Genomic DNA, 26,867 nt, shown 5'->3' on the forward strand with positions numbered 1-26,867 from the left:
CATTTTTTGAATTCAAGTCGATATAAAATATGTAAAAGACACTCTAGAAATCTTATCCAAGCATGTAAAGGAGGTATCCCATAAATAAGTGTACCTTTTTTTGCTGTAAATCCACTTAGAAAGTTCTTCAAACAAGTCATTGCAATTGGTAAAGCTCCGCAAATACAACAGCACTGCGTTGATGATGTGTTTATTATAATTGCTAAAACCTTTCCATCAATCATGCACAAAATAAAATTGAAATCAATAATTACAAACTTTCCATTAACCAATTCAATATTCACTGAATGAAAATCCAAAATTTCATATTCTATTTGACGCTTTTTTCCTAAAATGACTACGGCAGTTTTTTTGATGAAATGAAATTCAATTGGCCTACAAAATCTTACACTAAGAGGCATTAAGTTGGTCCACAAAAAGACAGTTTTTGAATTTGACACACTTAGCCTCAAAGGTGTTGTTACAACTGCAAACATGCTTGAATTTTGACTGTCAACAGAATCGGAAAACGCTTGGTTGTACAAAGCCTGCCCAGTAGATCCATCCATACCCCAACTGTTTTAAAGCAATATATTTTCACTTAGTTTGTTACTGATATCCAAATAATCCATTATTTCTATTTGCCTCATTTTTACAATTCTTTCAGCGGTATGATTCATAAGTGCTTGTAAATCTACTTTAACTCTTAAATCACTGACTTCCAAGTGATTATCCTGTGGACCACAACTTAAGTGCTTTTTAAACTGTTGAATAAGATGGATATCTTATTTTAGATGCTTGTTGGATTCATTTATAGCCAGATACACTAAATCTACGTCAATTATTATTGTAGCGGCTTCTTCAGCTGTCATTTTATTATTATCATTTGTCAACTGAACAAACATATGATGTGAATCTTTATGATTTTTGATGACATGTGTTAACACATTGAAAAAAGAAAAATCTTTTTGATTATATACTTTTCTACGGGCTATAAGTAATGATTTTTCAATTAAATCAAAATTCGAATTTGTATGCTCTCCTGCAATTATCTGATGTTTACATCTCTTGCTCATATCATCAAAGTCTTTTTTTAATTGTCCTTTTATATTTTGTGCCAATTCCAATGAAGAAAATTCTATTTTAAACTTTTGATTTTAACCATTTTTCGTGTTTCGTTTCAAAAAAAACTGTGTTTTTTGATGAATCTCTCCAAAATCTTTGGTAATTTGATTCAACTTTATTTAACTTTTGTTCCAAGTTTTCTTTTTTACCATCACTCATACAAACTCTAGAAGTTATGAAAAGTAAAGCATTGTTTATATTTTCTGCTTTTGTTGAATATTTGAAACAGCTAATAATACCTTTAGTTGTAAAATCCTTGCTTTTAATTTTAGTAGAATGTATAACTTTTTATTCTTTTAACTTTTTAATTTTTTTTTTTTAATTATGTTAATTTCAAGCATGGAATGTTAATTTAAAGCATAGGATAATAACACATATGTAAATAACTACCTAATTAAATGTCAATTATCAATAATAAACTTTGTATTCAATAATCATTTTCAATTGATTATTGAATACAAGTCTTATGTAGACTTTTAATCAATTATCACTTGGGAAAACAAAAAATTGAAAATTGGCTAAAATCCAGGTAGCGCAAACTTCAAATAGAAATTTCTCCCATAGTGGCAGAAAGCCGCAGCTAATTTTTAAATTTCTTAAAAATAGACTCAATTCCATGTTATTTAATAATAGTTTGGTCGATACCTTTTGAAACTGTATTTTTTGCGAGTTCACGGAAGTTGGAAGTTGTGATTTAAACTTTTTCTTCCGGTATTGCGAAACAAATTTTTCCCCCATATTTTTTCCCCCCGGAAAGTTTATACCGGGACAAACCTTCCCCCCGGAAAGTTTATTCTAGAATAAACATTCCGGGAGGATAAAATATTTTATCCCCGCCCGTAATAAATGTTCCCCCGCTAAAAATGTTGCAAAACTTTGGTTTTTTTGATAAAGGGTTTGTTTGTTTTTTTATTTATATTATTATAATTATTGTTACGCTATTTTAATTATAAAATAACATGCCATAACGTTAAATACGAGAACCTATACCAAGAACGTCGATATGCATGGCGGTGCTTAAGGCGAAATTTTTACATGCCTTCCATATTTCATTAAAAAAAAAAAGAACCAAATAAAATAAAACCGTAATTTAGCTGTATTACCTGTATTTTACAGCATTTTACAGTAATAACTTATAAATATTGTTCAGTAATTGTTTATGTGAATAGTTTGCATCGCTTTATTTTTTCCACGTTTACGTAAGACGGTTATCGGAAAAGGTTTGATGATTGATGTTTCCAAACAGCTAATGAGATGTGAACGCATCATTTTGTTTTTAAACGTCTGCGTCGTACCATCTTTTCCATAAATGACCAACTGAAATGCAAAGGCAGCTGCATAAACACCACAGTCTGATGCATTCGGTTGTAGTGCGCATGGTACCACAGTTACTGGAAGAAAACCCTCGGTATTAACAAAATTAAAGTACAGTTGTCTCATTTGAGTTTTGACATAGTTTGAAACAGAACCATGAAGGCTATCTAAATACAAAACCTCTCTGTCAATACATGCAGTTGTCACCCAATGGTTGACGTCGTGAAGAATGATGATGGACTCACAGGTAACTGCTTTGAACCCAGATCGTGTCTGAACTAGAAGAGTTGATTGAGTGTTTTTGTTACCAAGATGTGTTGAAACCATTTTATTGACTGCATCAATAATTCTGTCGTTCAACCATGCGTTTGAAAACAGGATCTATTTATCTCCAATGGTCAGATTGTACTTTGAAATCCAGTATTCAGATATTGAAATCATTTGTTGATTATCGATTGTTTCTGTTGCTATAACTTCATCATTATTCTGATCGGAGGCATCAGACTGATTTGACATGGCCGTATCCCGTTGTTCACTCCATCTTTTTAAGTTGATACCGTTAACAGTTTGTTTCAATATTCTTTATTTATCTTGCAACCGATAAACTTTACCGATAAACCTTTGTCCAAAACCTCTATTATCGTGTAAGGGCCGTGAAATCTCTGGGTCAACTTATCGCCCATTCGTGTGTCTTTACGTCTGTTGCATTTCAAAACTTTGTCACCAAAGGCAAATTTTTGACTTGAATGTTTAATATCGTAACGTTTCTTCTGAATATTTTGTGCCATTGCAATGTTCTCTTTAGCTGCGTTTCTTTTCGCACCAATTTTTTCAGCGAAATCTTTCATTCGTAATCCTTGTTTGGCTTCATCGATTTTGATATCCCATTGAAAAACTTCTCTTGTCTGGTTTTCTAAATCAATTGGAATCTGAACTTTAACTCCATACATAATCTCAAAGGGAGAGTATTTCGTAGAAGCTTGTTTATTTATTCGATATGCAAAAGCCACCGGGTCCAGTAGTTCATCCCAGTCGTTTGCTTCGTTGTTTACGAGCTTCATTAAATGGGTAATCAATGTTTGGTTAAACCTATTGTGCAGATTAAATAAATAAATTATAGTTAGTAACTGTTGTATTTAAAGCAAATAATTAATGCTCCTTTTTTAAACAAAAAACTAATTTTAAAGTTACTATTAAAACTGTACAAAGATAAAAAAAAAAGTATAACCATTTATCACCTTTCTGTCAGTCCATTAGTCTGAGGATGATATGCTGATGTTTTGGCGGATTCCATATTTAATATCAATAAAAGATCTTCCACGAGCTTGTTACAAAACTCGCGTCCTTGGTCATGAAGTAGAATGTAGCAAGCTCCAAATCTGAATACCAGACGGAGAATGAAACGATGAACAGACTCCGCGTCTTTTGCTGCTATGGAATCAACTTCAGCCTATCTAGTAAGGTATTTTGTTGCTACTACAATATATTTCTTTCCGCTCTTAGTTTCTTTCAACGGACCAATTAGATCTATTCCCCAACGGTGAAAAATGTCATGTACTGGGATTGGATGAAGCGTCGCATGTGATGGTTTGTTGTTAGGATTCGCACGTTGACATTCAGGGCAGAATGCTACAAATTTTCGTATGTCTTTTGAAATCGACTTCCACCAATACCTATCAGTTGCTTTTTTGATAGTGGCGTTTTGCCCAAAGTGACATCCTCCAACTATGTTACTGTGGAGAGTTTGTATTATACGGTTTCGTTCATTTTCTCCAGTTACCACACGTTGTAGTTTTTTTTCATTTCCGATATGAAATAAATCTCCATGTACCAACCGGAAGGATTCTGCTTTCTTTCGAAGTTTTCTTTTATCGTCTTTCGTATAATTAGAAGGATATTCATTTTTCCCGAGATACATTTGCAGAGCTTTACTTTCTTCATTTTCCATATTCTTGTTTAAAATAACTAAATCATTATATCGAATAAAAACAACTTATTTTTGCAAGTAATTTGTAATTTTATTTAACTAGTTGAATTATAAACGTTAGCAAGTATTCGCGTTCGTTACAGAAAGCAAATAACTATAATAAATATGAAATGAAAGTTATATCATAAAAATTATTTGCAATTTATAGTATTATTTTACTAAACATAACAAAAAAACTTATATAGATTTGAATAACATAATCATAAATATACAAACAAAAATTCCAAACAACCTTTTCAAAACATTTAAAAACGTTCTAAACTTGCACGAAGTTATTTTTTTAACAATAAAACGTATAATTTGTTAGCAACTTATTAGAGATTTGCATGAAAAAACTTTATATAACAAAAAAAATTATGAAAGATGCATTCGATTCAAGCGAAACTTTGTTTTTTTATGTAGATTTTGTTAATTTAGCATTTGAACCAAAAGTAGCATTTAGCATTTAGATCTATCTATATGCGCATCTAATTGCGCAAGTTATGTCAATTTGTATATTATTAAGTATTAAGGGGGAACTAATATCACGGAGGAAACTTTATTTCGCAGATAGGGGAACAGATATTACGAGGGGGGAAATATTATTTCGAAATAAATTTTCCCCCCGGAAAGAATATTTCAGGCGGGGGGGAAATTCTGTAATGGGGAACATTTATTTCGTGACACCGGCTTAAAACATCATGAAAATTAAAAAAAGAAAAAAGTTTTTTTTTTTTCTTGAGCATCTAAAGACGTATATAATTTGATACTCTTTAATATATGAATAAATTAACAGAAGAAAAAAATTATTCGCGAAACACTGTAAGAAAAACAAAAACATGTAATTTTTTTTGAAAACTTAAATTTGGCAACCACTTTTTACTTTGATGGTCACTATCTCTGGGATTACTATCACCAGAGTAAAAATATTTTGTATTTTGCCTTAATCTGCGTATTTTAAAGCAGAAGGAATTTAGTTTTCAAAAATCTGAGTGAACTTTCTTTTGTATTTTGGCCACCCCAAAACAAATTGTGGTCTGACGGGCTTTTATTTAATGTGATTTGTTCTTCAACAGACTTACGTGCCGCTCTAACTTCTATGGGATTCAGAAATCTACCAACGTCAGTAAACACAATTCGTAATCATATAGTAGAGTACAGCAAAAAATAAGATGAGATTTAGTTCATCAAATTGAAGTGCGCAAGAAAACGGAATTCGGTGTAGGAGAGAAATTTTCTTTGTCTTTTGATGACTGGACGTCACTTCGAAATCGTCGCTACATGATTATTAACGTTCATGGATAAAACTCTCAGTTCTGGAGTTAAGTTTTAGTGCGAATAACAGGTTCAATACCAGCATAAAAGTGCATTGAACTATTAGAAAAAAAACTTAAAAACCATAGTCTTGATCTACTCAGCGACATAGTGGCTATAATGTAAAGGCTTAAACGATTTTACAAACTAAAAAATTGTATACAACAAGGGGCGAATTAAGTGATCGCGAATTGAAAATTCCGTAAAAAATTCTGGTCTTAAAATTTGTAAAACTTTTATGAATGGTCCAAAAAAAAACACGAAAAAATGGTATTCAAGAAAAACAAAGTTTGAAGACCAGAAACTTTTACGGAATTTTCAATTCGCGATCACTTAATTCGCCCCTTGTACAAAATTCAATAATTGATATTTACCCAGTGTAAGATAATTCTATAGCTCTGTCACATGATGAAGTGACAATATTATCAGAGATTATTACAACTTTAGTTCCCATTAAACCAACGGTTTAAGTAATATGTCGTCGAGACTCCAACCTTTTTACAGCCGACATTGCTATTAATTTCATGCTTACAAAATTAAATGATGCTGACAATAACACAAGCAAAGAAATGCGTAGAGCTTTAACGACTCACATGCATGAACGCCGAACCGATATGAGTGGACTTCTGCAATACTTGCATAACGGTCAAAGCCCTGTTCAAGTCGATGAAGCAATAACTACAGTTCCTTCTTCATTTAAATGTCGAAAACTTTCGGTAGAGTTGCTGGAAAGATTAAATGCTTTCAATTCTGCTCTAGTAAGAGCATCAGTTGAGTCTTACATGCTGGATTTGATTGAGGAACCTGAAATGGCACCTGAGTATGAAAGTAATACTTTAAGTAATGAAGAGGAACCTGATTGTGTTATTAAAGAAGGACAATCATCAATACAACCAATTAGACATAAAACATTGTCATCAAAAATTTAATAAGAAATCACACTATTTGAAAATGGGGATACACGTGGCAATTATTTAGAAAGAGTTTTTTCCTTTCTAAGGACCGTGAAACCGTTTGGTGATGAAACTTTGCCCTAAGTTGCATTTTGAATCACAAAAAATATTATATATCTCCTTATTTCTAACATAACTTTTAACGTTATTTAACATGTGAAATTTTATTAACTTATTAAATCAAATTCATTTAATACATTTTTTAAATGTACTGTTTTTATTCTACTTAATACTATTTAGATTTAAAAAAGACGGAGGTCTTTTTCAATCCCGAGTATCTGTTTTTCAATCCCGAGATTGAAAAAGACCTCCGGGACTGCAATCCCTAATTGCCAGTTTGCACACTTACAGTCATAGAAAGTGAAAACCATGTAAAAATAATTTAAAAAATTTATTAGGCTAATAATATCAAAAGTTTTTGCGAGTATTTTCTATCAGCACGGACATTTTGCGCTAAACTTGAATTTGATTTGTAAGAAAACAAAGCGTATGGATCATTGGTCTATGTACACGAACGGCTATTTCCTGAGATCGGTCCCTGTTTTGATTGATCTAAACTTACAAAAACAACGCATGCGGAAAAAATTTCCGCAAGTTTTAGAATCTGGTGTTGCGTTAAATAAGTAGACAACCAGTTATGCGCAAGCGTGATATATCAAGTAGATCGTTAAATAAGTAGACAATCAGTTATGCGCAAGCGTGATATATCGTAAGATATTGTTATATAATTTATGATTTCATAATTTATTTTTGATTAAAAAGGATTAAAGTTTTGAAGCGACAGACGCTTTTGAAGCATTTTTATGAATTAAAATACATTTTAATAAACATAGGCTTATAAAAAAACTTTTATAAGTATTTTATAATTATTAAAATTTGTTTTTGAATTATCTTTAATTTATTGGGAACTTTGGAATTGCATTTTTAACTTTTATTCCACACTTCGGCTTCAGTTTTTGCCCTTTTTACAAATGGCGGACTATTGTTATAAACAAAAAAAAAGCGGCTTCGCTTTTTGTCCGATAAAATCCCGCAAGTTAGACATCTAGTTATACCATAGTCTATAGTAGTAAACCCTGGTCTGGCAATCTGTTGTTCTTCGCTATTCACGGTCGTTTCGAAGCGGCAAGTAAAAATTAGAAGCGCATTAGAATTATTATAAGTTCCAATATTTTTAAAAGTTAGCATTCAAAACATTCGATATGCCAAATACCAAAATATAGACCCTTCAAAAGGCTCATAATATATCTGTTTTCTGAGGAGAATCTTGTATTACACTATAAAGTTTATGATTTTAATCAACGCTTTACTTTTTAGTTTTTGTATTTTTAGAAAAATGATTTTGCCGACCTTAATTACTAATCTCACTGTTTTGAATTTATATTACTATTTTGAACTTACATAATTATTTAGTTTTGTCATTAAAATATACTATAGCGACATAATTCACTTAAAAATTGTAATAAAAATAGTAATATTTAAATACACAACACTGTTTTGTATGATATGTATGTTGTCAGCAAAAATAAAAATAATATAAAAAGAAGGTTACGCATAAAATTTTAAAAAGCTTACACCAAAATTCCCTAAAAATATACTCTTAAACCGGTAAATCATTTTGTTTTTGGTTAAATCATGTAATGCAGTGCTCAGTGATAACATATAACTTGTATGCTGTTTTTGTATTGTTTCAGAACACTCGAAATACAGGGTGCGTAAAGATCCCAATCATAAATGTGCTTTTTCTTTTGTAATAAATGTGCAAAACAAAGCTGGTTATCGAGAACTCTTTATTTCTGCAGCTGCTGTTAGGTAACAAATTATACAACTTTTAATTGTAAAAAAATCAATAAATCAATAAAAAAAACAACAAATAATTAAATACCAACATAAATATAAAACAACTAATATCTAGGCAATTAATAAACTTGAAGAAACCTTCATGTTTGATTGGAATGAGCTAAAGGTTGAATTGTCTTTGTACAACATTGCAAGGGAGGCACCAAAGTTTGGAAGAATACATTGATTACAGAGACATTTAACAGGGGATTATAAAAACCTCTGTCAACTAGTTGTTTTCTATTGAGGAGCATTTATACTAGGGTTTTATTTTCATCAACATGGAGCCTACAGTTAGACAACATCAACATGGAGTTAGATACAGCTGAAGAATATTAATAGTAATATTTGTTTTAAGGAAAAATTTTCAAGTTTTTCTTGAATACTTAATAATGATTTATTCTTAAGACTCAATACCTGCTGACCATGAGGATGACTAAGATGGTAGCCAAAGTAATGAATGAGAAAAAGAAGATTGTAAAGATGGCAGCATTTTTTATTTATACATGTTGACTAGTCGACTACCAAGAACTTGGTTGCCTTTAGATCATCATTTTATATATTTTATATATTGGTGTATCAAAATCATATTCTTACAACGAAAGTTGTTGACAAATCCAATAAATACTCTGAGAAGAGAGAAAAACTTTCTTATAAAACTGATATCTTTGCTACAAAAACAATCTTAGATATATTTTGGCAGATATTGCTAAAAGAACCAATAGGAAGCTAATTACTAAGTATTACTGTTTTTGATCTCTTTATACTTTTTTGCTTACTCATATGATTTTTCTATTTTATTTCAACTTGAATATTAGTCTGTTTGTGGCATACGTCATCTCCACACTCTATTGGTGGCATGTATGGTAAACCAGCAATAGCTGATCGGGATATTTCTAGTAGAAATATTCTTTTGAAAGATAACTAGCAATGTTACATCAGTGATTTAGCACTTTCAGCCTAGAAAGATACTATTGAATCAAGCAAGTTTAGAACACTGGTTGATAGAATCAGTTTGGAAAACTCAAAAGTTGTTCAATTAACCCTAATCCAAGATATATGGCACCTGAGGTACTTCATAATCTTCACTGTTACAAACGTCTTTTTTTATCTGAAAGTGGATAGATATTCTTAATAGCGTAGTTGTGGGGTAAATGTTACTGAGATGTGATATAAATTGCACTTTTTCGCTATTTTCTTTATAAAGAGCAAGTAAAACTTTACTTAACTTTTAAATTATTTGATACCTAAATATATTACTTGATACCTAAATATATTACTTGATACCTAAATATATTACTTGATACCTAAATATATTACTTGATACCTAAATATATTACTTGATACCTAAATATATTACTTGATACCTAAATATATTACTTGATACCTAAATATATTACTTGATACCTATATATATTACTTGATACCTATATATATATTACTTGATACCTAAATATATTACTTGATACCTATATATATTACTTGATACCTATATATATTACTTGATACCTAAATATATTACTTGATACCTAAATATATTACTTGATACCTAAATAAATTACTTGATACCTACATGAGATTGTTGTCAGGAATCGGTTAATCTTCAAAATTATACAGGTAAGTTTAAATTAAAAAAAATATATAAGCATTAATTGAAAAGTTTTAATCTTCAAAATTATAAATTTTTTTTTTTTGGAAAAGGTCTAATTTCACTAACACCGTTCTCTGTGACAAGACCTGATGGCCTCCTCGGAGTATCCGTGTTCTTTTTACTTTATTTTTATATTTTAACAATACCTTAAAAATATTTATTTGTATCTTTATCTTATATTATCTTCATTTTATATTTATCTTATATTGTAATAAAGAACAAACAAAAAAAGTTTTATCCTATTCATTAGTGTAATGATATTTTTTATTTTCACATGATTTAATGATTCTATTCTAAGAACAAATGAATGAAAAATAAGTACTTAATTTAAGATTTTATAAAATTAAAAAATAGGTACTATATAGAAATTAGACAAAATACTTATCAAAATTATTTGTACAATGTTTTTTATAAAAATGATAAACGTTTTCCATAGTGGCAAATATGATAAGGATGATTATCAAAAACGTGATATATAAATGTGGTATCCTCTAAGAATATCTTGGTAATCCAACGGGCACAGGCACGTACAAAAAAACGCACAATATATAGTAACGTATATTCCATGAGAATAAAAGATATACGGCCTAATAAAAAAGACGTTTAAAAGACGTCTTTCCTATAACAATTTTGTATAACTGTACTTGAACAGAACGTCTTCTTTAAGTCTCTATACAACGTCTTTAAAACGTCCTCAAAGGACGTCGTTTTGCGTCTAATCTAGAATCAGTTTAGAACGCGTCCGAAACTGTCTGAACGTTCATTATACGTTTTTTGTACGTGCCAGTGCCCGCTGGGCGTTTGTAGTTCCACCAAAACACGATTTTGAGCGACTGAATTACAAACCGACTGTACTTTTTTGATTGAATATTTTTATTAAATCAAAATAATAGCTACGTCTGTTCTGAGAGCAGAATATCAATATTTGTTTAGACCGGGATAAAAATTAAAACTTAAGAATTTTCTTATATAATTAAAATAGTGCATGCTCAAACCAAAACTCTTAGTAAATATATGAACACTCCGCCGCGCCTATGGTTATATCAGTCGACGTATGTACACTCTGCCGCGCCTATGAGCGAAATAATAACCACTTTTGTCTGCAGATGCAAATTCTCAGAAGCCGTTTAAAGAGTTTAGAAAGATTTTAGAAAACTATATATATATATATTTATATATATATATGTGTGTGTCTATTTATTTATATATAGAACTAGCAAAAACGTTTTTTATTGAGTAAAATCCTTCATTACTGATTCAAAAGAATCTATTGCTTAGTGTTCTAATTTTGATTCTCAAAGCCTAAAATCATAAAATAAAAGTCAATGAAATCGTTCGTATTAACAAAAGTAGTATACAGTCAATACAGCATGAAAAGTACAATTTTAAGAACAAATTTAAAACATCTTAAAATTGATTGTCATTTTTTATAAATACATGAAATAAATTATACTAAAAATTTGATTCAATAAATTAAAAAAGTAAAAAAAAAAATTTACAAATTACTTCCTTAGTGTATTTCTAAAAGACCAAAAACGACTCTGACGTGCAAAATAAAAAATAAAATTAAAAAATTTCACTAGATAAAATCTACAAGCTTTTTTGTATTTATAAAAATCTAAAAAGATTAGTTTGGCATTTAGTTTCCGTATTTTCTTATTTTTTATAACAAAATTTAACATTTAGAGTCCTAAAAAATGGTTTAGAACAAACCGTTGGATATTTACTAAACAGAATTTAGAAAAAAGTATTTAATCAACTCCAAATTATTTGATTGACATCCCCTGAATAGCATTTAAAGTACTTTTTGAAACTGTAGCATGACTTTGAGTATAACTAGCCATTTTAAGACTTGAAGGTTCTTGTTGAGATAACTTTTTAACCCCAGTGCGAGTAACGTTTTGTTGATTTTCTGCTTTGGCAGGTGAAGAACCTTGACGGGACATCTAAAAAAAAATCTTAATAAAAAAACACAATAAAAAAAATTAAAAAGGATGTGAGGATGGTTATATACCTTTTTTGGGGCAGGTGAGATTTTTATATACTTAAAAAAAGATATCAAAAGAGCAGATACAAAAAAGCGAAGTATAAAAAGAGGTGATTTAAAAAAAATTAATATTAAAAATTGAGATACAAAAAAAATTAATATTACAAATTGAGATACAAAAAAAATTAATATTACAAATTGAGATACAAAAAAAATTAATATTACAAATTGAGATACAAAAAAGGATACAAAAATAAAAAAACATATATTGAAAAAAAAAAATTCAGATTCCCCGTCAGGTTACAAAGGATTGATGATAAAAACAATCATAAAACTTAAAAGTAAAAAAGTTTATAAACTAAAATTGAAATTTAACTACAGTTAAATAGAAAAAAACAATTACAATAAAGAAATAATTTAACTTTGTGCTACACAGGTACCCTGAAGCTAACCTTATATTTTATTCCATGAAATTTTTTTTTTGATTTTGAAAGTAGTCCATTTTCACATTTTAAAACTATAAAAATTTAAATCATTTGTTGGTAGCTTTTTGAGAAAAATTACATGCAAGACTTGCAAAATAAATAAAGAATCGACCCCCTCTAACCCAACTTTAGACCAAATAGATATATATATATATATATATATATATATATATATATATATATATATATATATATATATATATATATTTATATATATATATATATATATATATATATATATATATATATATATATATATATATATATATATATATATATATATATATATATATATATATATATATATATATATATATATATATATGAAGACCTCAGTGGAAAAACCGGCGTGGTCACATTTAAAAAGTATTGAGAAAGTATTTATTGATCATTAATAAAAGTCTTTATTTAAAGCAAATGAAACTAAGCAATTTAAAAAAATTTATATTATAATTAATTTATTTAAAATTTATTCAAAACAAAACATTTTGTAATTTTTTATACAAAAAATTTTTTTTCTTTGCTTTAAATAAAGACATTTATTAATGATCAACAAATACTTTCTCAATACTTTTTAAATGTGACAAGGCCGGTTTTTCCACTAAGGTCTTCATATATATATATATATATATATATATATATATATATATATATATATATATATATATATATATATATATATATATATATATATATATATATATATATACTACTGTAATCGAAAAGTAAGGTGAACTTTTTTATAAAATGAAAAATCTTTATTTATTCTTCCAAATCTGTATCGTCCCCCTCAAAATATTCCCCCCCGGCCCCAATGCACTTTTGCCAACGTTTTTTCCAGTCTTCGAAGCATGCCGAAAAGTCCTCGGTAGGGATAGCCTTCAATGCGCGTGCCGATTCACGTTGGATCTCTTCAATGGACTCAAAACGATTTCCCCGGAGTGGTCTCTTGAGCTTTGGGAACAGCCAGAAGTCACACGGTGCTAAGTCAGGCGAATACGGTGGTTGTGGAGCAACATGGGTAGAGTTTTTGGCGAAAAACTCACGAAGAACCAGTGCTGTGTGCGAAGGCGCATTATCGTGGTGCAAAATCCAAGAGTTATTGGCCCATAATTCCGGTCTGTTTTTGCGAAAAGCTTCACGCAAACGTCGCATAACGCTTAAATAATATTCCTTGTTGACAGTTTGGCCAGTTGGAAGGAATTCGTAGTGCACGACACCACAATAATCAAAGAAAACAGTCAACATGACCTTGATTTTTGAGTGACTTTGACGTGGTTGCTTCGGTCTCGGCTCGCCTTTTTCACGGTATTCACTCGATTGGTCGGTTGTTTCAGGGTCGTATGTGTAGACCCAAGTCTCATCGCCAGTAATAATTTGTTTGTACACGTCTTGATAGTCAGAAAGCATTGCTTCACACGTTTTAACGCGACGCTCTTTTTCAAAGAAATTGAGAAATTTCGGCACCAAACGTGATTTGAGTCTTCTGAGGCCCAAATGATCCTTCAAAATCGCTTGCACCAACCCAAATGGTATTCCAACCATGTCAACAAGGTCTCGAATGGTTAACCGATGATTTGCAAGCACCAATTCTTTGATTTTGTTGATGTGGCGATCATCAATCGAAGTCGATGGTCGTCCTGAGCATTCCAAGTCATCAACACGTTCTCGGCCTTCTTTGAAGTCTTTCTACCACTTGTAAACATTTTTTTGAGGTGCCTTGTGTTGAACACACAGACACCTTAACAAGACATTATTGAAATTGGCGTTGTGTTATCCTGCCAAACATGTTTATAAAAACATGTTTATAGAAAAGACAAAACGGAGGCAGAGCACCATGAGTTCAACAAATTCAATCATTATAAAAAAAGAGTGAAATCATGAACTCGCAAAATTAAAGCTGCTTGACAAGCCATTTCGATTCATTAAATAGTTTTGAGAGTATAGACAACAGCTTCGGAGAACTTCTGTAAGAATATAACAGAGATGTAGTACAGACCACAAACTGTATAAGAGTCTATGCAGGAAATCACTTTAGATACAGAAGAGTGAGGTTTAACTTGAAATCATTGAGAGGGAACAAAAGATTCCATTCCAGCCTAAATCCAAGAAGTTACATAAGAAGCACATTTGTCAGCAGGTAGACAAAAGATTTCTACCCAAGGGCCATCACAAAGAAAATCATGGAAAGAGTCCCAGTCCATTTTAAAGTAGTTGTAAGATGTTTGATGATAGGAGGATTCTGATGATGAAGAAGGAGGAGATAATAATTTTAGAGAGATTAAACCATGATCAAAAGCATCTGAATGAATGAAGACAAACTGAGCACTGACAAGGATCAAAACAAGACATAAGTCAAGGAGAGAAGGTAAATGATTTGGATTGTCTGGAAAGCGAGTTGGAAAGTTGACTATTTGTGTTAAAGACTGAGAAAGACAAAAGTTGTGGGCCTTATCACCTTCAGAGTCAGGTGATAAGGCCCACAACTTTTAAATGTGATGAGCATTTAAGTCACCAACAACAACGATATTGGCTGAAGGATAAAGAGAAAGAGCTTGATTAATTTGATCATAAAGAACATCGAAAAGAGGGAAGTCTTGAGATGAAGGAGAGCAATATAGAACAAAGTAAAAGGCAATAGAGTGTAGGGGTGCTAAACAAAAGCACATAAAAAAATAGTCTTTGGATTCAAACCTAGTTTCCTCACAAATGAGTGAATTCTTATGAATGTAAATGCCCAGGCCAAGCATGTGAGTATTAGAGTCTTTAGGAATTAAAGGAAGATAACCATTAACACTAAGATTACAAGATGAGGCAACTCAACTTAAATTAGTCTCACAAAGAGCAAGCAGGCCTGGTGAACTTTACAAAAGATAAGACTTAACCGAAGAAAAGTTACTTCGAAGACCACAAATATTAGTGAATATTAGATTTAGAGAACTTGATGATGACGATGGTTTTTTGTGTTTTATAGTTTTTGGTACTTTGTTATTTTTTAATTGTCTTTGATGGAGAGCTTAACAAAACAACTTTACAAAAACTCCATTGAACAGCTGTGGATAAAGCTGTAGCTCGTAAAAGAATCACACCTTTTAGGGTGTATCTACCCACCACCGCAAAAAGCTGAACTAGCACTCCTAGAAATAACCAAATCAATTCAGATTGCAGCAGAGGCCCTCAAAACAATCAGTTGCAACTACTTATTACTCTATGGCAAATTTCAGACAATATGAAAGTGTTAACGTTGGAGGTGTTTTGACAGCAGTCAACATACTGGCCATAAGCTTATCTGTCATTAAGTAAAAGTCTTGTTTTGAGGAAAACAATCTTATGCAACTTGTCACTTTCCCAAACTTTCAAAATTCATGTGTTAAAGAACCAAAGTCCATCTTGGATTTAATTATAACCATTCAACCAAAAAGATTGTCTTAACTCAAACTGAACCTTTAGTTCAGTTTGAGTCAACTTAACTCAAACTGAAACTTTGGTTCAGTTTGAGTTAAGAAAATTAAACTTTTTGGTTGAATGGTTATAATTATTTTTTATAATATGGTTATAAATATTTTTTATAATATATATTTGGTTGAATGGTTATAATTGGTAAGTTAAAGGCACGCAACTATCGGCCAGTTTCCAAAACCTCAGTACCTTGTAAGGTGTAAGAAAGTTTAATTCACAATTGTATTACACAGCATTGCGTCATCAATCAGAGTTTTGTGGCAGACGTTATTTATACAGACTTTTTAAAAGCATTTGCCTAGCTACCCCACAAAAGACTTTTATATAAACTGAAGGCCTATGGCATTCATGGTCAACTACATAACTGAATAAAAAACTGGTTGACCAATAGAAAGTGTGTCAAAATATATAATACACTGCCCCCATGGAGAGATGTAGTGGAACACCTCAGGGTTCGGTTTTAGGACCATTCCTTTTGTGTTCTACATTAGATTTATCATGTCTGACAAAGATGCACTATGTCTTCAAAAAGATTTTGACACAGCTGTTAACTGGTTTAAAAATTGTCTCATGCTATTAAACATAGAAAAATGCAAAGGCAAAAAAAAAACACAAATAAACCAAATCATTTATATACAATGGAATCACAAAATAATGTGATTTAGGGGTGATAGTATCCAATAACCTTAAAGTGAAGTTACAAGCTGAACATGCAGCTGCAGCTGGAAATAGAGTAATATGGAAAATTAAAAAAGGATTTAGAAGTTGTGGTTTAGCTCTTTCCTGTATACTACTTATATTTGACCATTCATTGGTCACCTCATTGCATAGGAAATACAAATACAATTGAAGAACGTTTTACACAGCTTAATTTGACTACCTTGTGCAAAATGCATATTGACTTTATACAGCAACACAAAATCATTAAAGGAATTGATTCAATCAATTTTGTGGAGCCAGAAATCACAGCCACAAATTCTTTATCATAAACAATCTTTATTGTGCGCAATTTCATTATATTTTTAAATAATAATTATTAATAACTGAATAAATATACAAAAAGAAACTTATAAGTTTATAATAAAATATTACAGTATTACAATAAATAATTACAATAAAGAACTTATAAGTTCATAATAAGTTTATAATCAACCTAAAAGTTTATAATAATAATTAAATAAGAAAAAAAAATTACAATAAAGAAATAAACAAACTTATAAATTTGTAACAATAAGCCTCAATTAATAACAATTAATTAATAATAATAAAATCATTAATAATTTTTTATTTACTTTTAACTAATCAATTTAATGTTTAAGCAATGAAGAATTTTGCAGCATTTAACTGTTTTCTGCAAACATATTCGTTATCACTTGACTAACCATCATATGAAACTTAATTCAAAATTAGATAAAGATTTTTGAAAACTTATTCTACTAAGGATGTCAAATCCATCATGGTAAACTATATGTATTTTAAAATTTCAAGTAAACTCCATAATTGCATTAAAAAAAAAAACTTACAACAGGAGAGCTGATTACTTTTGATTGCTCATTAGATTTTGTTCGAGTAAGTATATTATTACTTGCAAATTTGTTATAATGTGCAGAAATTGGTCTGGAATGATTTGCTTGAAACATACTTGAATCATGCTAAAAATTAATTTGAAATGTTAAATATTAACTCAAAAACACAACGTAAAAAACAACTATATATATACACTTACTGTAGGAGAGGTTTTAGGCTCTTTTTTATTATTTGGAGCAGACTTTACACGAGGTTGATAGTTTTGAGGCGGAGTACCAACAACTGGAACTGACAAGTTTCCTAACTCAGCAGGAGGTTTTTCATCCTCATTCTCATTTAATGTTTCAGGTTTAGAATCACTAAGTTGTACCCTACGTTGTCTACGTATATCCAGTTTTTTTTGCAAGATACTCTAATTAACAGTTAATAAAATTATGTACTTGTATGTTGTAATAATCACAATTATAACATAATTTAGCATAAGACATCACTCAATAAGTGTCCAGTGAGACACATATGGCAACACTGTTTACCCATATGATTTCTAGATCACCAATTTTAACAAAATATGTGACAAAATTTCAAAACATTTCATTTTTTGTGATGAAGAAAAATTTTCAAAGACTATCCTGAGAACAGTAAAACAATCAATAGCAAAAAATACATGGTACCATGTAATTTTTGGTACCATGTAACTCTCCAGATCTGGTCTCCAACCCTTTAAAAGCAAATTTTACAAATTTAAATTTTTGTTTACTTGTTACCTAATATTTTTTTCAGCTATTTTGCAATTTTATTTTAGAGTATTCTAATCGATTTTTATTAGCCACAACTTTGCCAGCTGACTTTTGTATAAATATACTGGATCAATAGAGTGTGGAAACCAAGAAAAATCTCAAATGCAAAAAAAAAAGTTCCTGTTTCACCAAATCAAGACAATGCTCAGAGTCACAAGTCAATGAAAATGATTACAAACAAATGAACTATGCTTCAAATTGCTTCCCCACTCACCCTTCTCCAGATCTGATCTCCAGCAAATACTGGCTATTTACACACCTCAAAAAGATGTTCCAGGAAAATAAATTAAAAAATTATTCTACAAAGTAGACATTGAAAAGTAAGTATAGTGTTAGATTATACCTCTCTTAAAGGTTAAATTTCTAAACTAGACCGGAGACTTATTGAGCAACACTAAATAGCTGCAAACTAAAGTACAGCATTGTATAAAAATAATAACAAAATTTAAATGGCTGTAAACCTTATATATAGCATTTTATTAACACAATTTAACATAAATTTGTGTGAATTTTTTAAAAAGTTTAAGTTAAATTTTAAAACATAAATGAAAACAAAAATCCACCTCATAAAGCTTTGTCCTATATTCAGCAACTGAAAGCTGAACATCATCATCAACAGGAGGAACAACATCATATGTTAGTTCTAATTCCTGTGAAGGGTTATGAAACTTTGATAAATAAGGATGAGAGAGAGCTTCTTCTGCTGTAATTCTTTTGTCAGGGTTAAATTGAAGCAACTTATTCAGAAGATCAAGTGCATCATCTGGAGAATCAGGAAAGAGGTCATTAAGTGATTTTCTAGAACGTACAGCAGTTTTTTCCAATAATGAAGAACTGTATGACGATTTAATGCTATCAATATCTGTATAAAAAAAGTATTATAACAAAACAGTTACATTTATTATTTCAATATAATTATTCAAAATAAAAAATAAACAAATGTTGCCAATAAGACAACTTAACATAGAACTAATGTCAACTAAGCAATAACAAAATAAGTAATAGTTTACAATTTAAAACTTTCATCTTAAAATTAAAATTATAACTTTTTTATAAAAAGTATATTTCTAAAAATATTAAATCTTTTTTCATTTATGTAAAAAAACTGAAGCATATCTCACAATAAATTGTTAATTACACACCTTCTCTAGTAAGTGGAGGTATAACCGTCAGAATCTTTTCAATTTGATTCAATGTTGAAGAACCAGGAAATAATGGTTTACCTTTATAAAAAGTATAAAAAACTCATTGTATTAATTTAGTCTCAATACATTACCTGTTTGCGCGAAAGATGAAAAATGAACAAATGGTTTATATTTCATCTGTCATTTTTTTATCAATTACTGTATTGTGTCTTAAATACTGTACTGTGGATAAAAAGTGACAGATTTTAATATGCAAATTGAAAAAAAAGAAGCATTGTTTGATGCAGCAATGCATGAAGTAAGCACAAATGTAGTTTTTATTAGGCTTATAGTAATTTTTTAACATCTTCACTTCTAACAAGGCTGCAAGCAACCAATACTACAGTTGAAAGTTACTGGAAACGTATAAACGAAGTTTAAGAAGCAAGATAACAATTAACAGACAATTTAAAAGAAAGCAAATTATATGAATCAGGAAAACAAGATTTTTGTTTGAGGAAAAAAACTAAATGAATAAGAATTTTTGGAGTACTTAGGAACAGTCACAGTATAAGGATGAGACTTTATTAAATGATGAGTAACACGATAATGAATTTTAGTAGATGGCACAAGAAATGCTAGCTCTTTAGAGCTGTGCCCATTATAGTATTTATAGAAAAAGAAAGAGAAGCAACATTATGATGATGTGACAATAGTTAAAGGTTGGCTGCAAGAGCAGATCTAACTATGTTTACAATGCGATTTTGCACATTGCTTAAAAGAGAAAGGGCACCATTTAAAGATCTGATCCAGATATGACAACAGTATTCCATACAAGGATGAATTAGAGATTTATAGAGATAAAGAATGGAATCCGGAGTATAAAAATGGCAAACATGATAAAGAGATGCAACCTTAGCAATGCTAACTTCACAATGGATTTGATGTATGGTTTCAAGAAAGTTCGAAAGTAAGAGTTAATCCTAGAAGACGAAGAGTAGATTATTTATTGAGGACATTACCGTCCATAAATATAGGAAGATCTCGATTATTGCAATAAAGATTAGCTGAAAAAAATTGAGTTTTATATGAATCACTAGCCACTGAGAGCCTAAATGAAACTATTTTTAAAAATTCCAAACCATACAAAGAGATTTTATGAAACTTAGAATACAATTGAAAACTTATCAACTTAAAAAAAATAATAATAAAAATAAACATTGGAAAAGCAAGATTATATGATACAACCCCCTGTTTAGCAAGAATATTGAAACAAAAATTGAAAATTGTTTTCTAAGCCTAATTGACTTATTATTATTTTGTATTAACGAAACCCCATTTAAATTAAGTTAAGCCATAAGTCAAAAATCTTTCAATGTACCAAAATATAGAGGTGACACTAAATTAATTAAAAAAATAAAAGAACTGAAAACCAAAAACAATTGATTAAATAGAAAATAATAAATCAACAAAAAATCGTAATTATTATCATCACAAGATACTTTAAATTTTGTTATAGAAAAGAAAAAACATACTTCATGAAAGAAACTAAATAATATTAAGTTGATGGATAATTATGGCATGTTTTTTTGAATTCAGTGCAGTAGTAGTGTAGTGGTAGAGTGCTCGCTTCATAAGCAAGAAGTTCCAAGTTGGATCCCCACTACATCTCTGGTAGTACTGTGCTCAACTTGTTTCTCTGTACAGTGGCCTTGTTTGTGTTTCATAGTTAAAAAGTTGAGAGAGGGTTGCAACCACTATAAAGTAGCCTCCTTAATCCTAGTGGCCTTCTTGGCCTAAGGGGGGTGAAAAAAATAAAAATGTATTCTAATATTCAGTATGTATATATATATATATATATATATATATATATATATATATATATTTTTTTTTTTGTTATATATTGTTATATTTTTTATTATATAACCATTATATACTAGCTGATCTGACCTGTAAAAATATGGGTCTTTGTAAGTCTATTCCACACTGATCTTTTCTATACTTTTTCCTTATATGTATATCCTAGCTTTCCTGACCCATAAAATACGGGTCTTTACTAAACCTACCATTTCTATACTTATCTATTCCACACTAAAATAATTCCTTTTGAAAAATTGCTTTAAGAGCAAAAAAATTAACATGTGCACCTTTACCGCATACCTAGAGCATATAAGAGATTTATAATTAGGTTTATTTTTCTCCTAACGCATACCATTGATAGCTCAGTGGTTTAGTGTGCTGTCATCAGTGTCATTTTGGAGGATTAAAAACCTCCCCTAATAATTATTTTTCAATCTATAATAAATATTTTTCAATCTTGCTGTATTTATAGCAATATTTATAGCAAAATTTTTATTATAGTATATATCTATAACAGTTAAAGCAATATTTATAGTAAAAAAATAATAGTATAGCAAAAAAGTTTTCTAATTGTTAAAATAAAAATCAAAAGTTTTCTGGTTTTTATATATTCATTATACACGATTGTTCCATATACTGCCAGAAAACTCAACATATGCTAAAGACGTTTACACTTATGGACGTTTGCACGCAACACTATACAAATGGCAGAACTAAGATGATCTTAGACCATTAAAAATTATAGACTATAAAATGCTAAGAGATCGTCCATAAATTACACAACGCTAAACTTATTTTTAAAAAAGGAGATCTTTAGTTCTTTTAGTTGGTGATTTTCATTAAACTTAATTAACTATTTTGATTTTTTATTTAAGTACGACTCTTCAAGGAAAAATTCTGATCTTTGTTGTTGTGTTAATTAATTTATGGACAATCCCTAATCTAAAAGTTAAGCCAAAAAATAATGGAGTATACTATTTTGATGGTTATCTAAATTCTGTCATTGTTGAGTACTCTGTTTAGAATGTTTAACGGGGGTATGTAAAATAGTTGTAAAACTCTAAATTTCCCTATTATATCAATGTTATATAATTTTAACTTTTAATTAATTAAATATAATAAAATGGTTTTTAAACCCCCTTATTGTTTTAAAAAAAAAGTTGCCGATTTGGTAAGTTGAAATCATCAGCTTGCTTTTTTTTTAAATTTTTGTTATTTAAAATGCTATAAAAAAACAACTTTATAGTTCTATAGATTTTATATTCTATCAAAATTAAGAAGATGTCGACGCAATACAGTTTTCAAGTGAAAGTAAAACTGTAAAATTTGATATATTTTTTAGTATGTTTTAACATTACATAATTTGAAGTTTACATACGTTAGATATTTGCATACACTTTCATTTACGTTTTCTTATAAAACAAAGTAAGGTAATAGCAAGAAATAGTCACATATTTTTCACTATTACCTCAATTGCAATGGCTGCCAAGAGTTTTGTGTCAAATACGCTCAAAAGGACACTACTACTACTCCTACTATCAAGTTCAGCAATATTATATATATATATATATATATATATATATATATATATATATATATATATATATATATATATATATATATATATATATATATATACACACACACACATACATTACAGTATTCATATATTTTTTTGAAGTCAGTATTTATTTATTATTCACTATTTATATATAATAGTGGCACTAAAAAACGTGCAATAATTATGCACCAATATAAGTTTAAGTACTGATATTCAAAGAAACTCTTGCTTATGTTATTTGACTCTGTGAACTAAAAAACTTTATAGATATTTCTACTAAATTTAGTTACTCTTGTAATCTTTTAATACAAAACACAAACCGAATAAGAACCTTAAAAATTCATAGACCACTATGCCCTTTTTTCTTACATACATATTTTTTTCTTATCTACATATACTTTTTTACTTTCAAATGCGTAATTTTATGAAAGCCCAGATAAAGTAAATTCAAGAATTTTTTCAGTCAATTATGTGCCAAATATGTCTTTAAAAATATAAAAGAAATACCTAGCAAAATTTCTCCAAGTATGCATCCCATTGACCACATATCAACACCTTTTGTATACCTAAAATAATATGATAAATCTAAAAAACAAATATATAAAAAAATTGAGTTAATACATAACTCATAATTACGAAAACAAACTTTAACTTGACAGTGAATACCAATAAATTTTTAAACATATGAGACATAAATATTGTAAAAGAGATATTTTTACAATGATTAAAAAATATTTACATAATTAGGGATTGCTACCTTTCTAATAAAATTATGTAGTGTAATACCAGTATTCAATAGCCTAGATTAAAATATTCATTGGAAGTGAATAATTGCATTTTATTAATTTTAAGACTTTCCTGTCTTAATTTGTTGTATTTTTGGCAGTGAATACGGTTATTTCAATACCGGTAGCTCCCTAACAAAACTGCTCATACTTTGAAGATGCAAGTAAAATTTCAGGAGCTCGATACCAACGAGTAGCAACATAATCGGTTAAAGTAGGATCGCCATGTTCTAATGTAAGACATTGCACTGATCGAGCTAATCCAAAATCACATATCTACAACATTTTCACAATTATTCAAAACTTAAAAATTTTAAAAAGAAATAAATACTTTGTTATTTATTTTAGCAAAAAAAAAGTTATATACCTTTATAAAACACTCACGATCCAATAAGACATTGCTAGGCTATAATAATTGTTTCAAAGTAAAAATACAACAGATCAAAAAAAACACTAGTTAATAAGTTAATTATAGATAAAATGAAACCAAAAATAATAAAAAAAGTTGAAAATTTCACACAAAAACAAATGCAACATTTACTATTATAAAATAATGGTTATATAAATATATATTTATATAAAAAAGTAAAAAGACCTTATTTAATCAATATTTATATATTTATTTTTTAATATTTATTTTTTATTTTTTATTTAATCAATAAAAAATGTTAACTATAGTTCATTATTGATGAATTGAAAAATTTACAAAACCAATTATATTTAGAAAAATAAGAAATTAATTATATTTAGAAAAATAAGAAATTAATTAATAAAATTACATTTAAAAAAATAAGAAATTGTTAATATAGTTATTTATCATCCTAATCATTGTTCTTGGAATCTTAAAACACACCTTCTTCACCAGAGATACCAAAATATTAAAAAAGCTTTACACCAACTATATATAGCTTTATACCACACCTTGAGTTCACAGTTACCATGTGGTACCTTGAAAAAGACAAATGCCATAGAATGCATTTAGCATCGGGCTACCAAAGTACCATTCAAAATAAAACACTTTGACTACAAAAAGAGATGCATCATACTCTGACTCATCTTCCTACTTGATAGACATTTACGCGGCAACCTCATCCAAAAATACAAAACCAAGAACAAAATCAACTCAGTTAGGTAGCATAATGCTCCACTTAACATCTAACCAAGCTATGGTCATTGCAAGTGCTTTCATTATGAAATAGACAGCAATTGCCTTGTTTGTCTCAACTTTTTCAACAACGACATGACTCACCCATGAAATGCAATACCATACGAAGTTGTCAAGATTAGATCAGCTATTACTATAATTATCACAGCCCATCATCTTTCATGCAACCATGTACAAGCTAGCCCAACTAGCTGTTGGTAAGCCTACAGAACATGCCCTTTCCATGTAATTTAACCAACTCATTAAAATAGTAAAATATTAATTATTGATAATAGAATATCATTAAAATTTAAAATTAATATCTTCTTTCCCAGGATAAAAACAAAATCTATAAGAAATGTTTTATATTTATTTTAGAATTTTTACAAATTTGTAACCTCTGCCTTCATGAGAAATTTGTAATATTATATCACAAAGAAAACAACCTGCTCAATAAAAAAGACGAAATATTACCTAAGTGACGACATTCCAACAAATTTCTACTGTCCTCTAATACCAGAGACTAAATAGTTATATCTTTAATTATGCCAGAAGATGTTCTACCGTAATTTTTAATTCATTTGTAAAAGAGTTTGTTTTTAAACAGCTTTTTTATATATTTAATAGCTGATCATTGCCTTGTATAGCACAAAACTTTAAGTACTATTAATAATGTTGTTTTTCATTTAAACAAAATTTAAATAATTATTGCTCTATTATAGTAATATTGAGCACTCTTTTATGTTCAATTGTTTTTGTATTATTTTAATATAATATAATACATAAATAACCATTCAATACCTATATCTATATTTATGTATCTATATCTTTATATGTATCTATATCTTTATATATATATATATATATCTTTATATATATATATATATATATATATATATATATATATATATATATATATATATATATATATATATATATATATATATATATATATATATATAGCTTTGAGATCAATGACTTTAGTTTTGAGGATAAGTAGCACATAAAACTTTGAAAATTTAATTTGGATGGTAGAACAAATGAATTTCAAAATTAAAATTTTACCTTTAAATCTCGATGGATTACATTTCCAGAATGTATATACTTCATTGCTTTTAACAGCTAAAAATAATATAACACATAAATATAATTTGTTAAATTGGTCAAATTTGAAAGTTATAAAACTTATCAGTTAAAAATATATTTCTGTAAATGCTTTTAAAAATTTTTATAAACTCTTTAATATAAATCTGATAAAATTCTGAAAAAACTTTGGAATAACATTTAAAAACAATGAACAACCTGAAAAAAAAAACAAAGAATAACCTCATACATGATAAAAAAAAACAACCTGATAAATGATAAAAATAAAGAACAGCTTATTGTACCTGATACATTATATAACGTTTATGTACATCTTTTAAAATGTTTCCTTTTTTAATTACATTGTGAAGATCAGTGTCTAAAAACATCTCAGAACATTAATGCAATATTTTGTAACATTTTTTTCATCTTAAAAATATCTACATACCCATAAATTCAAAGACAAGATATATATCTTTATCATTGTCTGCTTTAATAACATTTAGTAATTTAATAACATTCTCATGACTTCCGAATTCCTAAAAATTAAAAAAAATAAAAACACTCTAGGTTATTTATTTTAAAAATTAAAAACACTCTAGGTTATTTATTTTAAAAATTAAAAAAATTAAAAACACAGGTTATTTATTTTAAAAATTAAAAAAATTAAAAACACAGGTTATTTATTTTAAAAATTAAAAAAATTAAAAACACAGGTTATTTATTTTAAAAATTAAAAAAATTAAAAACACAGGTTATTTATTTTGAAAATTAAAAAAATTAAAAACACTCTAGGTTATTTATTTTAAAAATTAAAAAAATTAAAAACACAGGTTATTGGAAATTATTATTATTGGATATTATTGGAATAAAACAAAAATTCTAAAAATCTAAAATAATCTTTAGAATTTTTG

The 26,867-nt window shown here is 28.7% G+C and overlaps 1 protein-coding gene and 1 long non-coding RNA gene across 2 annotated transcripts in view; both read right to left on the reverse strand.

Moving 5' to 3' along the window:
• Positions 1-3,450: 3,450 nt before the first annotated feature.
• On the reverse strand, positions 3,451-3,820 carry LOC136087789 (uncharacterized). Its single transcript, XR_010642071.1, has 2 exons — positions 3,657-3,820; positions 3,451-3,507 (listed from the first exon to the last, which is right to left on the reverse strand). It is a non-coding gene; the product is annotated as an uncharacterized LOC136087789 (long non-coding RNA).
• Positions 3,821-11,463: 7,643 nt separating this feature from the next.
• The window catches only part of LOC100205569 (extracellular signal-regulated kinase 2), a 36,070-nt gene continuing 20,666 nt past the window's right edge, over positions 11,464-26,867 (reverse strand). The window contains exons 4-14 of the mRNA XM_065813493.1: positions 26,402-26,492; positions 26,259-26,332; positions 25,936-25,992; positions 24,094-24,132; positions 23,878-24,002; positions 23,449-23,507; positions 19,539-19,619; positions 18,960-19,258; positions 17,799-18,011; positions 17,596-17,724; positions 11,464-12,087 (exon numbers count right to left, since the gene is read on the reverse strand). Coding sequence (XP_065669565.1) covers positions 11,908-12,087; positions 17,596-17,724; positions 17,799-18,011; positions 18,960-19,258; positions 19,539-19,619; positions 23,449-23,507; positions 23,878-24,002; positions 24,094-24,132; positions 25,936-25,992; positions 26,259-26,332; positions 26,402-26,492 — 1,347 coding nt within the window. The 3' untranslated portion in view covers positions 11,464-11,907. The remainder of the gene's footprint in view (positions 12,088-17,595; positions 17,725-17,798; positions 18,012-18,959; positions 19,259-19,538; positions 19,620-23,448; positions 23,508-23,877; positions 24,003-24,093; positions 24,133-25,935; positions 25,993-26,258; positions 26,333-26,401; positions 26,493-26,867) is intronic.

The sequence above is a fragment of the Hydra vulgaris genome, chromosome 12 (assembly GCF_038396675.1).
Source record: "Hydra vulgaris chromosome 12, alternate assembly HydraT2T_AEP".
In the NCBI taxonomy this organism is placed as follows: Eukaryota; Metazoa; Cnidaria; class Hydrozoa; order Anthoathecata; family Hydridae; genus Hydra; species Hydra vulgaris.